General features: G+C 40.0%; 1 protein-coding gene across 3 annotated transcripts in view; it reads left to right on the forward strand.

The window, feature by feature from the left end:
* The window catches only part of CDC14A (cell division cycle 14A), a 133,181-nt gene that overhangs the window by 75,581 nt on the left and 37,886 nt on the right, over positions 1 to 19,714 (forward strand). For all 3 annotated transcript variants that reach the window (XM_025197231.1, XM_025197243.1, XM_025197235.1), the window contains 3 exons: positions 3,077 to 3,164; positions 15,885 to 16,115; positions 19,137 to 19,275. In XM_025197231.1, the coding sequence (XP_025053016.1) occupies positions 3,077 to 3,164; positions 15,885 to 16,115; positions 19,137 to 19,275 (458 nt within the window). The remainder of the gene's footprint in view (positions 1 to 3,076; positions 3,165 to 15,884; positions 16,116 to 19,136; positions 19,276 to 19,714) is intronic.

Genomic DNA, 19,714 nt, shown 5'->3' on the forward strand with positions numbered 1-19,714 from the left:
TCTGGTGCCAGTGCATGTATGAGCATCACCACAAGAATGAAACCAATGTCTGTTCCAGCATGAAAGTCAAGATGAAAAGAAACTGCTTCAGACACCAAGACTCCCATATGGCCAAACACAACAAGCCTTTGAGAGATCTTTGAAGCACTGCCACAGTTCAGGGGTTAGAGACATAATGAGCAGACAGCAGTGAAGAAATCTCCTTGTTCTCAAGAATATTGGAAGTGGGCTATAAATGGGTATTTCCACTAGCTATTAGTTGTGTGGTGGAAAATTGGCTCTTTTCTCCAAAGGGGCCACTTCACCATGGTATTGTCACTGTTTTCTACTTGTTTGGGGCATGATAGGGCTCAGACTGACTTCCACATGTCAAAGAACCATAGTTATTGTAAGATGGATTCTTGCCTTATCAGTTCTGTGTTACATTTATGTTAAAGTTACAAATAATAATAGTAATAATAATAATAAACATAGAGTAAGTATAAATAGACCAGATTTTATATACGTTAAATTTTAATAATACCAAAATCTTTCCTGGACCTTTTTTTTTAGAGGCAGTGCTACTTGAATTTACCTAGTACTGTAGTTTTCTACTGTAGGTGTAGAAAATGTAAAAGCTTGGAAAATTGTGCAGTTGGCTAGCACAGACTGGTGCTTCAGAGGTGTCCTTTTTAAGTGTACTACTGCAGTTGAACGTAATAAAAATAATATGTCCAGAGACTTTCAGACCCTCGTAAACATGCCTCTGTAACATTAATAAAGAGCTATTTTATTTGGTTTTGATCAGATCTTAAAAATGCCTAGGCAAAATTCCCTTTGAAATGCATGAAACTGTAGGAAATGCTTCTCCAGCACACCTATCTAGGAGGTATGGCTCTGAAGAAGTTAGCTATGGTTAAGTGTGCAGAGGACAGACAAATGATTGTGGTGTTCTACTGTAGTCTGCCTGTTTCAAAGGGGAAAAAAAGTAAAAACAATGTTGGGAAGACATATTTCTAGATGTGATAGTGTTCCACACTGTTTAGAAATCAATATTCTTTACAACAGCAGCCTTTGTTGCATTACTTTAGGATTTGCTTTAATGCCCATATTTTATATTGAGCAACTAATCTAGATGGACTTGATTCATTCCATTTTTCCTGTGAACTATGGTAAAATGTTTATTCAAAAAACAAAAGATAGCTGATTGGGAATATGTATTTAGTGCATGTCCAGCCAAGTTCTCTTAGAAAGTTGTGTAAGCAGTTAGGTAAAACTATGTACAAAGCAGATTCATTATTTATTAAACATTTTACATTTGTGATAACTCATTCACGGAATATCAGAATCAAGAAAATGGGATTTAAGGGAACATTGTCTGTTGACTTGGATTAATTTTTACCTGGAATCCTCTTCAGTTTTTTTATCTATTCTTTCTCCAGTTAACCCAAATTCCCATACCAGTTGACCTCTTTTTGTGTATTAATTCAGTTCAGATACTCCCAAGACGTTGATTTAAAATGTTAAAACTTCGGTAATTTTTTGGCACGATAACAAATGTGATGGCTTATAATGTGCATGGAAATTATTTTTAAATGGACAGATATGCTAAAATAATTAATACAAATTAATTTGCTTTCATTGTTTTAAGCTGATCTAGTCTTATAGATTTCTTCACTTATTGGTCAGGATATAAAATGTTGAATTTATAGCAGTTTTATAGCTGCTTATGTACAGTGCTGCAAACATCTATTGCACCTTTGTTTCACTAGGGATGGCAGCTTTCCACACTATTTGATAATACATAAAAGAAAGTTGAAGTTTGGCCAACCCCTACCATATTTTCTACTGAGAAATTTGTTGGAGGACTTGAGCCTTTAAGTAGAAATGCCTTAGATACGATCAGGTATACATGTTCAGGGAGGTTAAAAACTGAGTAACTAATGATGTCATTTTAAGATAAAGAATTTTAACTCCACAATACAATTAAATTAAAAATATACAAATATTTCTAAATTATCAAGTGGAAAGCCAATTGGTACACAAAATTCTGTTCAATCCACCAAGTACAGTTATTGGCATAAACTGTGTTATTTCTCCCACATGCCAACAAAGGAGTCTATTCATCAGTCTTTATTCAGATAACACTAGAAGTAGGGGTTATGTCTCTGTGAGTACCATGGTATCAGGCCTAATGGGTATAGCCAGGCAAATGGTTGGCGTAATTAGAACCTTGAACTCAGTAGGATTTGGTGACTGTTCAATATAGGTTCTTCTCATGAACAGCGCACAACTTCATAATGCAAGCATGGCATGGCATAGAGGCCAGCTAGAACAAATACATCATTCTTTATCAAAGTAGGTTCATAACCAATGTGTATGTTTTTGGTTTTTTCTTGGTTTGGGTCGGGGCGGGGGGGGGACGACACACGGGACGACACAAGTTTTAAGATTTTGATCTTGTCTTGTGTTCCAAGAGATGTTTTTAGATTTGGCAAATGGATGAAGAAATTGAATGGATGAAGAAAGATTTCCATTTTTGCAGAATAGTTTGGAAGTTTGGGTTAACAGAACCAACGCAAAAAGAACTTGCAACTGTGCAGTTTCTTTTAAAGTGAATAACTTTTACAATTGGCTTCTGCATTCACTAATTTATCAGAGCTATTGCAGTAGGTGGATTGCAGCTTTTACAGAGAAAATATAAATTAGTCTTAATTTGTTCTTAAGGATTTCTTTTTTTGCCAGCTTTTGATATTTGAAGTTGCATTTAACAATATAGTACTATATATAGTTCATAAGTAGAGATGTTAGACATTTTTAAGCAGAAATGTTTTGGGTTCAAAACGATTCATCTGACCTTACCTGAAAAGTTTGCACAGCTTCTCTTCACTGCTGCATACATTTCTGAAGAACAGCCATACACACATTGAGTTTCTTCTATATATTTGAGTTGATTAGTTAGAGTTGAGATGCTTTGCTTATCTTGCTATAGTGGGGGGTAGAGTAAAAAAAACCCAAAAACAACTATGGATTTTTAAAACTTGTGTGCAAATATTTAAAATGCTTTCCCTTTCTTCTCTCCTGATATTCTCACTAGCGGGTAGAAAATGGTGACTTCAACTGGATTGTTCCAGGAAAATTTTTAGCATTTAGTGGACCACATCCAAAAAGCAAAATTGAAAATGGTATGGTTTTTTTTTATGTTTTACTGTTGAAATATTTTATAAATTTGTTCTTTTCTAGTTTCTTCCACCACTCCTACTCCTTAATGAGTTTTTGCATATTTGTGAAGACAATAGCTAATTTCTGCAGTAGAATTAGAAAAGTTTATATAAAGGTAGATTTGCCACTGCAGAAAGAATTTGTCGGAGGGTTTTCAGTGCCTATTATTGGGTTTAGTGCCACAGATCTCTCATTCAATGACATTTAGAAAAGTAACTCAGTAAGTCCCTGAGAAACTTGAGGTGCCTTTCTAATTGTTTTCCTGAACCTGGCAACTGATACTTCTTTTGCATAGAATTAAAGGTGTTTTACAAAGGAGAAAATTAAAAAAGGGTGAAAGTTGACTTCTATATCTTTAATGCAGGCCCCTTTTAAAGGGTTTAAACAACTTTTTAAAAACAGATATCATTTATAGGATATTTCATAACTAATGAGAGAAGCAGTATGTATTTTTTAAACAGAGTGCAAGAACATGAAATCTGAATGCAAGTGGAAGAGATTCAGATGACACAAAGGGAAAAATCAGCTAGAAAAACTAGTTAGTTTAAAAGTACTTTTCAACCATTTTGAGGCACTGTTCCTGCCGTGCATTTCTGTGACCATAAGTGTGGCTCTGCCACATTCTTTAATTCTTTACAGATTCCCTTCCCACCACCCCCATATGCTTATGCATGGAACTTTGCTTAGATAGCCAAAGAAACCATAATTGCAAAGCCCCATCAAACATGAAATATAGAAACTGAAAAAAAATTCTAATCTTTAGGTTCTAATTCACTGTCTTTATGTATTCAATTTATATGACACCCTTCCCAACAAAGGCTCAGGATAGCTTACAATAAGAGAGAAGAATACCTGTATAAAATAGGAGTCTGACAAGGAAACAAAATAACTTAAAAGAGAATTAGAATATCCACATAAAACAGAGATCTCCCCACACCACAGCAATATCTCAGCCTAGCTTTGTTTGCTAAGTGAGGAAGGTCTTCCAGTACTTCTGAAAGATGTCCAGGCTCAGGCTCTGATAAGCCTCGAGGGAGGGAATTCCAGAGCTGTGGAGCTGTGCGAGGAATGATCTTCCATACATTTTTGCCACATTGACTTGGCATATTGATGGTACTTGCAGGAAGTTGCTCTCAGCTGACTTTGGGGATCACGTTGGGTCTCAAGGGAGAAGACAATCCCGTAGGTAAATAGGACCCAGATCATTTAACAAAACACTTTGACAAGATAGCATGTAGGGTATGTCTTAGTTACACAATTAACTTGATTGATCAGCATCTGATCTGAATTCAATGAGCAATCATATTGTTGTAACTGAGTAGTTGCTAGTGTTGCACTCACCAGGCTGTACCGTTGTGCCCTCTAGGAGCATATTCTATGACTCCTTGTGCTGAAATAACCCAAGGTTTTTGTCGGTTTTTCATATAAGTTGTAGGAGAACTTGTCTGTCTGTCCTGGGCAAACCAGAATTATGGAAGGCACCAGACGACATAACCTGGAGAGGAAAATGAAACTCAAGGGCATGTCAGTGCTGCCTCCAGTGATTTTTTTGAGGCTGCTGCTCCAAACTAAGCCCTGATTACCCACTCCAAACCTATCCTTGAGGTGATGAGGACATTCTGGGAAAGCCCTCTGCCAATGTTCTCAATCACACCAGAGACAGATTGCAAGAATGATGGCAGTGAGCCTACCTGGAGCATCCTCACCATTTTCTGTTCCTGGTTTGGAGTATGTGAAATGGGAGCAGCTGTGTGGGGTGTTTTCATTAACAATCTAGAGAGCACTGAAAGAGCAGTTTAAATGTGCCCTAGGTTTGCCAGCTTGGTTAGCTAGCTGTAGTTATATAGCTATATCTATCTATCTGTCTGTATATATCTAGCTATACATATAGGTAGATAGATATAGATATATCTATAGAAAGCACCATGAGACTCAGATGAGAGGGTCTTGGTAGGATATGGGGGCAACGTGCAAGTAAAAACTGAATTTGGTAGTAAAGTACTCTGCACCCTGATTCCTCAGTTAAAGGCTGATAAAGTTTCCAGTCCATATTTGTATTATACAGTAATTTCTCTAATGAAAAGGGGAAGATGAGATTTAACATTCCTTACACAAAAAAGATTTCTGGGATATGGTTGTGAACTGCAAGGGAGTGACTGTCCAATGTAGTTCACAAAACATAAATACTGTAGTAAATAGGCCATAGAGCATAATTACTTTTCTGAAGTCAGTGTTTACATTCATTTTACAATTTTAAATATAGTTTTGGGAAAGTAGGTGGGTGTTTGTTTTTTATGTAAAGCATTTTGCCATATTCTAATTCTGTATTAGCAACAATAACAAGCAATAGGTGTCTGTTGCAAATCCAATCTTACAAAGAACTGAAAAAGAAAAAGATCAAAAGAGATTCTGTAGAGAAGAAATATTACATTAGTGGTTGAGGTTTGTAAATACAAACATATTGAGGGGGAGGAGTCTTTAATTTACTCTCTCTTAGGGCTCTCTGCATTGCTTTACTTGGAAAAGGTTGTGGATCGCATAGATACTGATGTTTCAGCATCTAATTTTCCAGTCTCTTCTTTGAGGCTGTTCAGTGATGAGTAGAGAACAAGAGTTTTGGTTTCCGTGGGGGTTTCTAGTTTTTCTGCTTAAAATAGATACACAAAGATCTAGTTTCTGCTTTTCTGGACTGATTTTTTTGCCTGAGTTCTGCTGTTTGGAAGAGGCAGTTGATACAAGCACAATATACTGTTGCATGTAATTTATACATATGCTGCAAGTTAGAGAAGTTTCATTTTGAGAAGGAGGGACCCATAAAAAATTATTTAAAAGAGAAGCTGATAGATACAGAAATAGAGACAAAACGTTGTTATTTTCTATAAGAATATGATGGTAGTGCCTATGTGGAAATTTCTTGGTGCCAAATTTCAGATTCAGATCTGACCTAAAATCAATATAGGGATAAAAAGGTACCAACTAACTAATTTGAGAGCTGTAAGGTGGCTTTTGTGAAATGAACTGGTGGTTTTGGTGTGGTTCCTATAATCTGTTTGAATAACAGTAGCCTCATAGCTACCACTACTTGGCAGCCTTGCTGCCCTCTCTGTTGAGTGTGAAAAAAGTAAATAGTCCTGGAAAAATAACTATACTCTTGATATTTAGTGTCAGCCCTTAAAGATCAGAGCCAAGGAGCAGTAGTGGGGTAGTTTGATAACAGCTCATGTTGTCTAGCCAGTAAATCAATGGCTGCACTTTTTAGTGTTGTTAATGTGGCAACTTTCAATGGCACTGCAATCCATTAATTTTTGTATAAAGGGAAAAATACTATAACTAACAGACTATAAATCATTTTCAACACAAGCTTTCATTAATCAGTAGCTTAAACTAAGCCAAACTAATGCCAGAAGTTCAATTTAAGATGTTTTGACATACCACTCTTAAGGATGAATTAAAAAGACCTTCAATGTTTATGGGAATTAACATACAAAAGTGATAAACTGAAAATACCACAATTATGCAGTGGTGTATGTGCATATATAATAATACAGTTCAATTACTTTAAATACATTTTTTATTTTTAGCATAATAAATCATGCTAATATATAGAAAATCTCTCAATGTTAGCATTCTTCACTGTCTTGTTTAAATATATTCTGTTTTTTAAATGTCCCCTCACTCATGGGATGTGCTATCTGGTGTAGCTCAGAGAACAGAACCTTCTCACAGCATTGTCAAAGCACTCACATGCACATATGTCCAGATCTCTTTATATTATTGAGGGCTTTTATAAGAGGATTTATAGAACTTTCTTCAGCAGAAGGCTCCAAAACTTAGTTAACTTAATGACCAGTTAACTCAGCTTTTCCTAGCATAGTCATGATTCACGTATACAACATAGATCTGCAGCTAGATTGTTTCCTAGTTGTGGAAAATTGAACTTGAGAAATGCCTAGAAAAAGAGAAATCATTTTTTTCAGACCTCTCCACCTGAAGAACTGGGCGTTTCAGTTTTTCCCAAACATTTTCCTTCTCTTTCTTAAGATGACATCTGGCTTCATAATACATTTGTTTGATCTGTTTCCCATTCTTTCTGTGCCAGTTTCACAAGTAGTTTTTTACCTAGTTTGCAATTTGAGGAGGGATCAGATACCCCTTTAGTATTTCACTCTTGAGAGAGTAACAGCTAGGTACGGCCCACCCACCTGATCTTGGGTACTGACATGACTACAAGGTTCTTCTAGCTTTGTCTGGATTGTCTCTTTTAGCTACTGCCTAGACTCTAGATCTGTGATTCTCAACCTCATTGGACTCGAGGCATCCCTCCTTAACTTCTGTGAATTGAGTGGCACACTATTTCAAAAACTAATTTATGTGTCATAGTTCTTACCTCCTTACAGAAGGTCCAGGCATTGGGCGTCAGGGAATGGGCCAGGTGGGGACAAGCCTGACTTTATGCTTATCTGCTCTGCTTATCTCCTCCTTGGTTATCCCCTGGCATATTGTGGCACCCTTCAAAGAATCTGGTGGCATGCCAGGGAGTTGCAGCACGCTGGTTGAGAATCACTGCACTATTTAGATACCATACAGTCATAATATTTCTCAGGAAAAAAACTTGTACTTTGGATTCAGGCTTCTGGTCACAGGCTATGGACAAATGTCTCTTTTAACCCTTTTAAGGGGATGGGAAGCTGCTGCTTGAGCATACACATCAGCTCTCACAATAGAACTGTTACATCTGCAGGTTTCTGTAGTGTTACAAATTAGCTTAATCACTGTTAATATAACCCTGAATAAAATGGTGTTTTGTTATGCTTGTATCACTACAGAAACACTCAGATGTAAGTTACATCATAACTTATATTGGCAAGTTTTTTGATATTCCTATAATTGTTATATCGATCTATACCCCATCTCCCTTCAGTGAGCATTTTCCCACCATTGTGCCCAATATCTTATGAGCTGAAGAAGGGAAGCTTGTGGCATAAATAGAATAGCTGCAATTTAAGACCAGAATTGGAGGTTGAATCCTCCAGGATCGAAACCTTGGAGTTGCTGCAGCTGCTTCTTCAAAAGATACTTCGAAGTTCACTGGTCTTGTAAACAGATTTGTGGTCATGGTCATTCTTCAGCAGTCCCTTTGGAAACTTGTCATCTAGACTTTGGTACACTGGGTTCTTGTTCAGAGGGCCAGAAATTTCTGATCTGTGTGTTAAAAATAGCTGGACTGTTGACTAGTACCTTTAGGTCTGAACAGATACAATGTTCCTCCACTTTAAAAGGGGAAAAAGTGATGGTTCACAGATCTGAACAGCACATCTACTGTTACAATGCAACTCACATCTATGTGCTCCTATATGAATACAGGCTATTAGCTACAGTCAATAATTGGAACCAGTTAAGAGTCGAGTCACCGGTTTTAATCAAGCTGCTTACCATCCATCTATTAATCATTTACAGATGGTAATCATATAGAGGTTGGAATCTGATGGTTACAGATGATATTAAGTACAGGGGGTGTTCAACACAGTTGATGGCAGGGCCAGTTTACAGAAATGTAAAGGGTGCTATTTTGGCAATAAATGAGTAATCAATTCACTTTTTTTGTGAAAAACCTTGTTAAGGACTGGTTGTAATTAAACTTAAAAAAAAAAGAATTCCATAACAAATGAAAAAAGAGAATCAGGAGCTCTAGAAGTTTTGTAAGTCAATACGTTACTGATCATGGTGGTGCATATTTCACACAAGACACAGTATATGCAGGTAACCTGTGGGATTAGTTTTTAATCTGTTTAATTAAAATAAAGTAAAATAAGAAAGGAATGACAGTGCAGGATCTTTTGGTTGCTGGCATAGATTTAAATAATAAAATAAAAAAAATAAAGTGTAGAAACGGGAAAGGATTTTGACAAAGAATAAAAATAACAAGGAGAGTAGAGCAATTGCAGGACCTTATTAGCTTTCAGTTTACAGCATGTAAAATTGTTGAACATTAAATCCAGCATGTCCAACAAAAAATGTTGGACATACTGAATTTACTTGGTAACTTCAAGCAGAAGACTCCTAAAAAGTGCTTACTTGGTAGCACAAGGCCAGATAAGTTTGAAAATAGGAGTACTAGAGGGAGTCCAAAAGAATTTGGGAATTTATGCTTTATTTCAAAACATATTCTGATACTGAGGAAAGTTGGCTTCACGTGACATTGACCCTGAGGAAGCTCAAGTACCTCTAGGAAAATTGAGTTTTTGCAGGTTGACTTTAGCACTCCATTAGTCTGTCCTTTTCCAAACTAGATTTATTGGCAGGTTTCAATGCAAAGATGCTTACTTTTGTATCTCAGTTGGTACAAATCACCATGACCGTGTCTGCATCATATTGGGACAAGAATATTTCCAGAACAAAGTACTGTGCTTTGACCTTTACTTTTCCTGCTATTAGGTCTCTGTCTGCAGTAGCAGTTTATTTACTGTGACAGCATATTTGTTTAACCTGTTTGGGCAACTAAGCTTATCAAAGCCTCAATAAAAGAGGTTCTTGTCAAGAACATATATTGTATGTGTTCTCTTTTTAAAAGATTAGAACTTTTCTTAAACATGAACAAATCCCATGTACTGCCTGCACAGAGAACTTTCTATGTATCTGCAGCTTTTACTTTATATGAGGGCCAAGCATCTTTGCTAGAAGACAGACTTCTGAATTGTCAGTTCTCCAAAAAAGCAATTTTAATGATTTTTTTCTCAAATACTTTCTCTATGTTTAATGCATTACATGATTTCAGGTACACACCTCAAGCCCTGTATTAGACTCAGAAGGCAGATGCCACAGTTTTGGCTGATGCTGAATTATAGACAGTATACCCAAAATGTTAACAAAAGAAATTCTGCTCTTTGTGGTTGATGCAGCAGGTAAATGCTTTGAAAGGGACATCATTGAAACCATTATTGACAATTGCCTCTAGTGGCCCCAACAGTGGGTGGGGGGACCCCATCTAAAAAGACAAACAAACCAAAATCACTGGGATTCTCTTGAATAAATGCTGTAATTGAAAGCAACCTGTCTAGCCTATATCTAGAACATGGTAGTATAGATCATCACAGACAACACAACAATGCATATTATTACCTGGGCAAACAAGAAAGAACTCATTCTTTCAGTTGTGCAGGGATGCAACTGAGTTATAGGTTTGATGTTTCCAGTATAACATCTTCCTAGTTATAGTGCATCTACCAGGCAAGGATAACAATTTATCATATCAGCATCATGTCAGCAGAGAGCTTAAACAAACGTTTTCTAAAGAATTAATTAAAAATCATCATTTCCAAATTATAAGAAGGGCATTTGGACTTGGATCTTTTTTCTATTGGAAAGAATGTGAACTATTCTCTTAAAAGCCAGAGAGAGAAAGTTTTATGTTGGATGTTTTTCTTTTGAATTTGTGTACAGATCTGCTCTGTACTTATCTCTCCTGGAGAGTGAGAAAAACAGAAGAGTGGCTAGAGCCAGGATTATTTTAGTTGCCCCAGTCTGGTCAAGACATCGTAGTACTTAAATCACTTCCATCTCTCCCAGGGAATATACAGATTATTTTTTTGTTGCCAGATTTATTGACAGGATAGAAAAATTTATCATCTAAAGCAGTAGTCCTCAACCTTTTCCCCGGCAGGCTGGATGGATAGTGTGCAGTCCATCTGCAGGCTGGATCTAGCTAGTCATCCTGATTCAGCACCCCAGGCAGATGCAGTGAGCACCATCCAGCCATGCAGAAGGGGGCAGGGGGCAGCCTGGCCCCAGCACAGGCCAGCAGGAAAAGGGGGCATGGCCTGGCCGCATGTGGGGGAGGGAGTATAACTTGGTCCTGTGGTTCTGGGTGGGGTATGACCCAACTGACTGGCTGCATGGGGCTTGGGAATTTGGCAAGGAGAAGGCAGCCAATGGGGAGTCTCACAGGCCAGATGCTATTGGTCTACAAGCCTTTTGGCCATTTGTCTCCTTTTGGCCCGCGAGCTGGAGGTTGACCCCAGTCAACCCCAGTTTAGATCCTCTATCACTGCATGTAACTGTATAGGCTATTAGAAGTGTAACAGGTTTTGATATAGTGACTTATGAAGCCTCTGCTTGAGCCTACAGCAAATTTATTCTGTTCTACCCAACTGTTTTAGTGGTTTTCATAACAAGTAGAACATTTTTCTCTCATGGAAGACCAACCATTCACTGACTTGCACAAAGATGGATTGTGCTTTGTTCATATTCAAGATTTTCAATTCTACATTGATCAAAATTTAGTCATTTTCCTTTTTTAGACCTCAAACTGACATAGGGAAGTCAAAGATCCTTGTTTGGATACTGAAAGTGCTTTATCTTTCCTTAATAGGACTAAGGAATTTGCAACTCCCTCTCTTTTACATGCAGACAACTATAAAGGGTCCTGATGCCTTGTCACAGCCACTATCTAGATGAATTAGATTGTGTATAGAGGAGAGATACATATTCCTTATCTTATTGCAGTTAAACTATACTTTGAGTAAAAGCTATTTCTCTAACACTTCCAAGAAGTGTTCCAGTTTCTTGAAATCTGTAAGGCTGTGACATGAAGAATTGTAAATGCCTTTGCAAAATATTCCTCAGATACAAGGTCTGGTTCAGGCGCACAGTTTGTTAGGACAGCATGTATGTCAATCCCCAGTGAAGTATGATGAAGTCATGACATCTGTTCATGAGGAACTGCTTGGCAAACTGTTTCGTGAGTGCAAATATGCAGAGAACCACTAAGAAGTGGTCTGAGGAGTGTCCACTGAACTGCACAGGCTGGTACATTCCATAAGTATGCATTTGTACTTCAGGCCCATCAGGACCACCTTTCCCTTGCAGAAAGGCTCAAAAATCTCTGTATGTGGGCAGTACCATTTCTGACTTCTCAATAAAGGCTGTCTTATAGTCTTGTAAAAGTGTCCTTGAAGGCCATGTGAAAAGATTCTGTGATGTAAGCAAGTTTACAGTCTGTGTTAAAAGTCTTTCTCTTAGAGTGATAATAATTATGGTTCTGTCTAATCATGGTTTCTGCTCCAGTTTCCTCTTGGGAAGAATAATAATAAAAAAAGTTTTCAACTCTTAGTGTGGCTGTACACAAGCAGGGAGGCTGCTCTGACGTGTTGTAATTCCAGTTTGTGGGAGCAAACTTGATTAGTCAAGTCTGCTGATGTGTTGTAATTACTGTGCTCCAGCAGCCTCCCATGCCTTGTGTAACAGCATCCCTGCACTTCGAACTGGTGGCACGGGTGCTTTATCTAAAACTTGTTTGACAAGCTTTAGATAAAGTGACCCTGCTGCCATTTTGAAGCGCAGAGACACTGATACACGAGACACTCCGGGCGCTTTAATTAGAGCAGCTCTGAAAGCCGATCTAATTAAAGTGCCCTCCCCCACTCCCAGAGCGTGTGTATAAATGTCCTTAGATTCCAGATATGACCATCCTTAATGTCTTTTGGTGGAAGATTCATCTCAGGATGAATTTCTTCTTGTTAAAAGAAAAAGCCTCCTGTGACTTACAGTTCATATAAGGGTGTGTCTACGTAGCAAAGTAAAGATCTGAGGATACCTTGTCCTAGTTTAATCTACCTAGCATGGGTCAGAATAGTTTTGAAGATACTGTAGTAGTTTCATAGTTTGTAGGGTCGGAAGGGACCTTGACAGATCATCAAGTCTGACCCCCTGCCATGGCAGGAAAGAGCACTGGGGTCAACTGACCCCAGCAAGGTGTTCATCTTGCCTCCTCTTAAAGACCCCCAGGGTAGGAGCCAGCACCACTTCTCTTGGAAGCTGGTTACAGATCCTAGCCGCCCTGACTGTGAAGTAGCGCCTCCTGATGTCTAGTCTGAATCTACCCTCTACCAGCTTGTGACCGTTATTTTTGGTCACTCCTGGTAGTGCTCGGTGTACCAAGATATCAGTGGCATATTGGATTGGCACCGATAAAAGGAAAATTAACATTATTGGCAATCAGTTTTTTTTGACTGGTGTAGCTGATAATGTCACTGATAAATGCTGTGTACATGTGCATGGCTACAGCATGTGGCCAAGAATGCAGCCCAGCAGCTTGGAGAGCAGTGTCCAGCCAGTAACTCTGTGGGGGGGAGGGGTGTGGGGAGGCAGATAGAGGCCCCCATGATGAGGGAGCAGATAGAGGCCCCCATGATGAGGGAGGTGGACAGGGGCAGGTGCTGCCCAGCCAGGGCAGTGAATTTGATCCTGGGAGTGAGATGGAGCTGCGGGCAGCTTGTCCAGGGAGCCTGAGACGGTGGAGAGGGATCAATGGCTCCCTGCCACTTCATGCATCTGCAGGGGAGGCATGCGGGGCATATGCTTCCCCAGTTTTGCGTGTGTGGCGAGGGCGGGCTGTGGCCTTGGGGCCAGGGGCTGTGCCAGCCTCTTCCCAATGGGGTGGCTGGGCCAGAGCTGTGCTTGGGGTGAGTGGGGGTAGGGCAGGCACTGGCAGTTCTGGGAGGGGTGGCTGGGGGGGGGACTATAGCCATCCCAAAATTCCCTGTAGCCACCCCTCCCAGTGCTGCCTCTGCATGCTCCACCCCCACCTGCCCCAAGCACAGCCCTGACTCAGTCCCTGGCTTCAAGTCCGCAGTGGGCAGCCTGCTTTTGCCTCTCACACAATTCCGGGGGGGGCACATGCCCCCATGCATGCCTCCCCTGGGGATGTGCACAACAACAGGGAGCCAGCTCCCACCTACCGTGCCTCTCGGATGAGCGCCCCACAGCTCTGTTCCGCTCCTGGGGTCATATTCACCACCCTGGTTGGGCAGTGCCTGCCCCTACCCCTGCCTTACTTCCTCCCTCACCATGGGGACCTTGATCTGCCCTGACCACGCCTCTTTCCGTCCCCACACCTCTTCTCCCCCACAGACTTACCAGACAAACGCTGCTCCAACCTGCTGGGCTGCATTCCTGTCAATCGGCTACCAGATCAGTATTGGCTGATATGTCTGCTTAATAATTGGCCTTTGGTATTGCCCAAGAAAATCTTTATTGGTGCACCCCTGTACAGTAGCAGGGGTTTTAACACATCCTAGCAAATGGAGAATAAATTCTCCTGGGGATCCTGGGCATGTTCATTAGATGTGAAGATATGCTAAAGCCCACGTGTCCTCTTCATGGTGGGTGCATCTACATGTGCAATTAATGTAAAGGAATAAACTCCAGTGCATATCATACTGGAGTTTATTGCTCCCAGGAATGCTGTTTGAATGTGCACCTGAGACTGCGCCATGTTGAGAGAAGGTGGAACAGCCCTGGCTGGCAGGGCGTCCCAGGGGTTGACCTGCCAGCCTGAGGCTGCTCTTGCCTGGTTCAACATGCTGCAGAGGGGTTGGCTGAGGCATGAGGGCATTTCAGTTCAAGGCTAGTAAGCAGGTAGCCCCCATACTGAAACACCCTGGTGCCTCAGCCAGCCAAGTCAGCATCTATATGTATGTTGCTGCACACTAAAAGAACTCTGCAGCAGGACAGTACTTGTATTTACAAGTATCAACCTGCTGCAGAGTTTATTAGTTTACTGTGGCCTAATAGAGCCATACATGTAGACACTGAGATGTTTACTGTGGAGCTAATTATGCAGCTCAAATTATGTACTCAAATCCAAGATGAGGGACTTTTCTCCTCACATTGAATCGGGGGGAAAAATCTTTGTCTTGGATATGAGTAAATACACTGTCTTTTCTGCAGTGTAAAACTGAATGAAAAAAAAAAGAATTAAAGCTAAGAGGTGGCATTTTCCAATGGGTGTCATGAATCTAAAATATTTGAGAAGCACTGGTGTAAAGGAATTCAGCAGTGCTACAGCTTTAGTTTTATTTAAAAACGGGTTGCTTATTTAAACAAAGAAAACTTGTTCAAAGATATTTTGGAATAAAAGCAAGACGCTCTAGACAGTATGATTAGGGGCCTACCTAAATTGTGGTGGAAGTTCATGAAACAGCAGCACCTTTAATCTCACTCTTTTTGCTGTGCCTACCTGACACTGAGTGGCTGAGATTCAAAAAATGCAACATTAAATGTCTCTCCTCCACTCAGCGGCCGGTGGAGGGGAGGCCCTCAGTGGCCAGCATTAAAGAGCAAGCTTGAAGGCGCCGCTTTGCTGTGGACTTCCACCGCAATTAAGGTAGGTTCTTAGATATGATGTTCTTTCTGTTATAACTCGCTTTTTGCTTGCTTAATTCTTCTTTGACTCTTGACCTGTGGCTTGGCTACAGATAAACATCTGCTTCATTAGATGCATTCTTTGTTCATACAAAAGCTTTGTTTTAATACTTATAATCTTTCTTTACAGCAATTCTGTAGAGATGTTGGCTATTGATGTAAAGCTAAAATGACTTAACATAGAACATCGAACAACACCTAAGATGTGATGTGCTTCAATGTATTCTGTTTTTTATAGACACATGAAAGCTTATAAATACCATAATAAAGTGTTGTCTGAACAATTTCTATATAGTGCAACATATTTTGGCATCTAGAAGTATTTATTTTGTTATGTTCAGTAAAAGAGGTTAAGCATAATCAACTTTTCATTCTAAAAATGAGTGAGTTTAGCAGGTTTTTTTTGTTTCAGTTTGGTGTCATTAAGGTAGTTTTCAGTGATTTTTATTAACATTTAAATATTCTTGTTTTGCTTTTTCTAGGTTATCCTCTTCATGCACCTGAAGCCTACTTTCCCTATTTCAGGAAGCACAATGTCACATCCATCATAAGGTTAAACAAAAAAATATATGAGGCAAAGCGTTTTACAGATGCTGGTTTTGAGCACTATGACCTGTTCTTCATAGATGGAAGCACACCAAGTGACAGCATAGTGCAGCGTTTCTTGAACATCTGTGAGAATGCTGAAGGAGCTGTAGCTGTGCACTGTAAAGGTGTGTGAACATATTATATAGCAAGATATTTCTAAGCTTGCAGTACAAAATAAGAATACATTTCACTAATAATGAGGACTGCAAATTAGAAAATTATTTTCCTTGAGTTTTTGACAATGTACAGGTTATTTTTATCAGTTGAAAATCCACATTAAATTTTTCTACACTATACTACATTTTTCATTATTTGCCAGTCTGTGCTATGCATTTTTAAAATATTGCTTAGTATAGTATAACTTCATAAATCTAGCATGCTTGGGACTGAGCACCTGCCAGAAATTTGAAAATTCTGGATTTTTGAAGCTAGAGTGGCAGCTGGTCACGGACCGGGGCGTGGGAGGGAGGGTAGTGGTGACCAGTACTGGAGCAGCAGCCACATGCAGAGTGGCGGGGGCAGCTGCCGTGTGCAAGCTTCCTCCTCCACTGCTCTGGGACCGGCCACCACTAGTCTCCGATGTGCCAGATTTTCAAGAATTCTGGATTTTTGATGTCCAGATTTATGAGGTTATACTGTAGTACTGTTATTACTTATGTTTGGTGAAAAATTCTCATTGATGTTTATGTGAGTTGGCTAGTAGCTGGCGAGGACTGGGTACTACTTTTGAATTTTGACAGAGGAATATGACTTTCTAAAATGTTAAATACAATTTTTCACGTACCACTTTAGCCTGGGAAAAATGGTAAATATTGAGTACCTAATCTTGACCACACCATGTTCAGTCTTCATCAGCTATCTAGCATTGTTCTTTTAGCTTGCATTGATGACTTACTGAACTATTTATTTTTGATCATCTAATATAGTTTATGTATCCACAAACTGAAACTTTTAGGCAAGGGAGGTGGAAAGTTGGTCTAATAAAATTAGATCACTGGACTTTTCCTCTGGTCACATGTAAAATAAGTGGTTTCACTACTCTGTCTTTCAGTTTAAATAATTCCACAAATCAAGGAAAATAATAAAACAAAAATTATATTATTTTGTTCTTGAGATCCAACCTTTATCCCTTTGCTTGGGGTTACTTAACTTTCCAAGAAGTTGGATGGCAAGAATGCTGTTCCTTGATTAAGGTAAATGGTTGTTGTTCTGTATTAAATTTGAAAGTTGTTAGTTAAGTGAAAGTTCATGAATTTTGACAATACTATGGTTGATGTAGGAACAATAGCTACTGGATGTCTCTGCATTGTAAACTATTGTAAGTATTTTGTTGGAGAAGCAGACTTTTTTGTAAGTGAGACATTACACGCTAGGATAGAGTGCAAGGTTAGGAATAGGGAAAATCCCTACTCCACTGCTAACCTGCTTTTATCATGGTCAAGACACTTAACTTCTCTGTGCCTCCATATTCCCCCTCTGTAAAATCAGGCTGAATGTTATGTTTATACAGGTTTGTAAAGTGCTTTAAGTTACAGAGATGGGAAGAGATATGCCAGCTTGTATTTGTTACTAGTCATACACATTAGCTAACATTATATTAATAAGAAACTGCATGGATATTAATATATGATGATTCTGAAAAGTTAATGCAGGACCCAATCCTACAAGTATTTAAGCACATGAATGGTTACTTCCAGGTTTAAATGTTTGCTGAACATAGGTGGTAATTTGCAATGGAGGCACACTGACCCTCATCTAAACTGTCAAGTGGGTGCGAAACTGGTTGTGGTGTAGGATGCAAGGAGTCCAAATGAATGGATCAGTATCGTCCTGGTGAGATCTGGGCAGCGGCAGACCCCAGGGGTCAGTACTTGGCCCAGTGCTGTTTAACATCTTCATCAATGACCTGGATGGGGGGGTGGAAAGCCCATTGGCAAAGTTCGCGGACAGTACCAAGATATGGGGTTGCATGGACACACCTGCAGATAGGCTGCAGATACAAGCAGACGTAGACAGGTTGGCATGTTGGGCAGAACGGAACCAGATGAGGTTCAACGCAGAGAAATGCAAAGTGCTGCATCTGGGAATGAAGAACCCCCAACAGACCTACAGGCTGGGCAACGCTAACCTGACCAGCACTACAAATGAAAGGGATCTGGGGGTAACAATAGACCCCAGCATGAATATGAGCCGTCAATGTGACGCAGTAGCTGCTAGGGCCAATAAAACTCTGGCATGCATCAATCGATGCATTTCCCGTAAAACCAAAGAAGTGATTCTCCTGCTTTACTCAACATTGGTGCGGCCGCAGCTGAAGTATTGCATCCAGTTCTGGGCGCCGCACTTCAACAAGGACATGCTAAAGCTCGAGAGGGTCCAGAGAAGGTCCATCCACATGATCAGAGACTTGCATGGCAAGCCATATGAGGGAGAGGCTGAGGGATTTCGGACTCTTCAGCCTAGAGAAAAGAAGGCTGAGAGGGGACCTGATTGCGGCTTACCACTATATCACAGGCGTGCATCAGGGGCTTGGTGAACAACTATTCACCAGGGCGCCCTGGGGGAAAACTAGAAACAACGGCCACAAACTCCTGGAAGATTGTTTCAGGATGACTATTAGGAAAAACTTTGCAACTGGGGTGTCCAGACGGCGGAACAAGCTCCCCCCAGAGGTGGTGCAATCATCTACCCTAGAGGTCTTCAAGAGAAGACTGGATGGTCACCTGGCTGGGGTCACCTGACCCCAGATGTTTTCCTGCTCATGCAGGGGGCTGGACCCAATGATCCTTTGGGGTCCCTTCCAGCCCTATGATTCTATGATTCTAAAAAAATGTTTAGAAACATTTTTTTGCTTGTAGTTACTAGTTTATTATAGGGTGTTAGCTAAACTTTTCATGTTTTATAAATCTTGTTTATAATTATTTTCTTTTTAAAACATTTGAACTGGAATGATGGAAATTAAAATAGTATTCGCTTTTATCCACTTTCTCCTGCACTTTAGTTTAACAGTTTATCACAATTTTAATAAAGTGATATAATTACAGAGATGTGATGCCAGGGGGGAAAGCATTTTCTATTTCAGAATGTTGAATTGCATGTGTATGCTTGTATATCAATATTTATTTCAATGCTTTTGCCTCTTGCAGCTGGTTTGGGGAGAACAGGAACATTAATAGCCTGTTACATAATGAAACACTATAGGTTCACACATGCTGAAGCCATTGCTTGGATAAGAATATGTCGGCCAGGCTCTATTATAGGACCCCAACAACACTTTCTGGAAGAGTAAGTACAGCATCTTTTGTTATTGAAGAGGATCTACTACTCCTAACCATTTTTGTCCATTTCTTTCCTGATCTATCTATTCTATCTAATCCAGTGGCAGCCAATCTTCTGGGCTCAGGGGCCAGATGAGTAGTATGGGGTCAATCTGTGGGCCTGATCCCATGTGGGGTCAGTCTGTGGGCACAATCCAACGTGTTAGCCTAACCGTGTGCACCTAGATCTGCCCACATGCCAACCTAATCTATTGTGCAGGGCCATAGTTTTAGTTTGCAGAGCTCCCAACAGGTCTGGAAATATGGCAGCAGGGGAGTGGCAGTTAATGCTGCAACTGCTCCCCTGCATTCAGATTTCCTTTGGGGACATCAGTGGGTCAGAAGAAGCAGCTCCACAGGCTGGATCTGGCCTGCAGCCTAAGGGTTGAGCACTTTTGATCTAATCT

This window comes from Alligator sinensis, unplaced genomic scaffold, assembly GCF_000455745.1.
Source record: "Alligator sinensis unplaced genomic scaffold, ASM45574v1 scaffold647_2, whole genome shotgun sequence".
NCBI classification, from domain to species: Eukaryota; Metazoa; Chordata; order Crocodylia; family Alligatoridae; genus Alligator; species Alligator sinensis.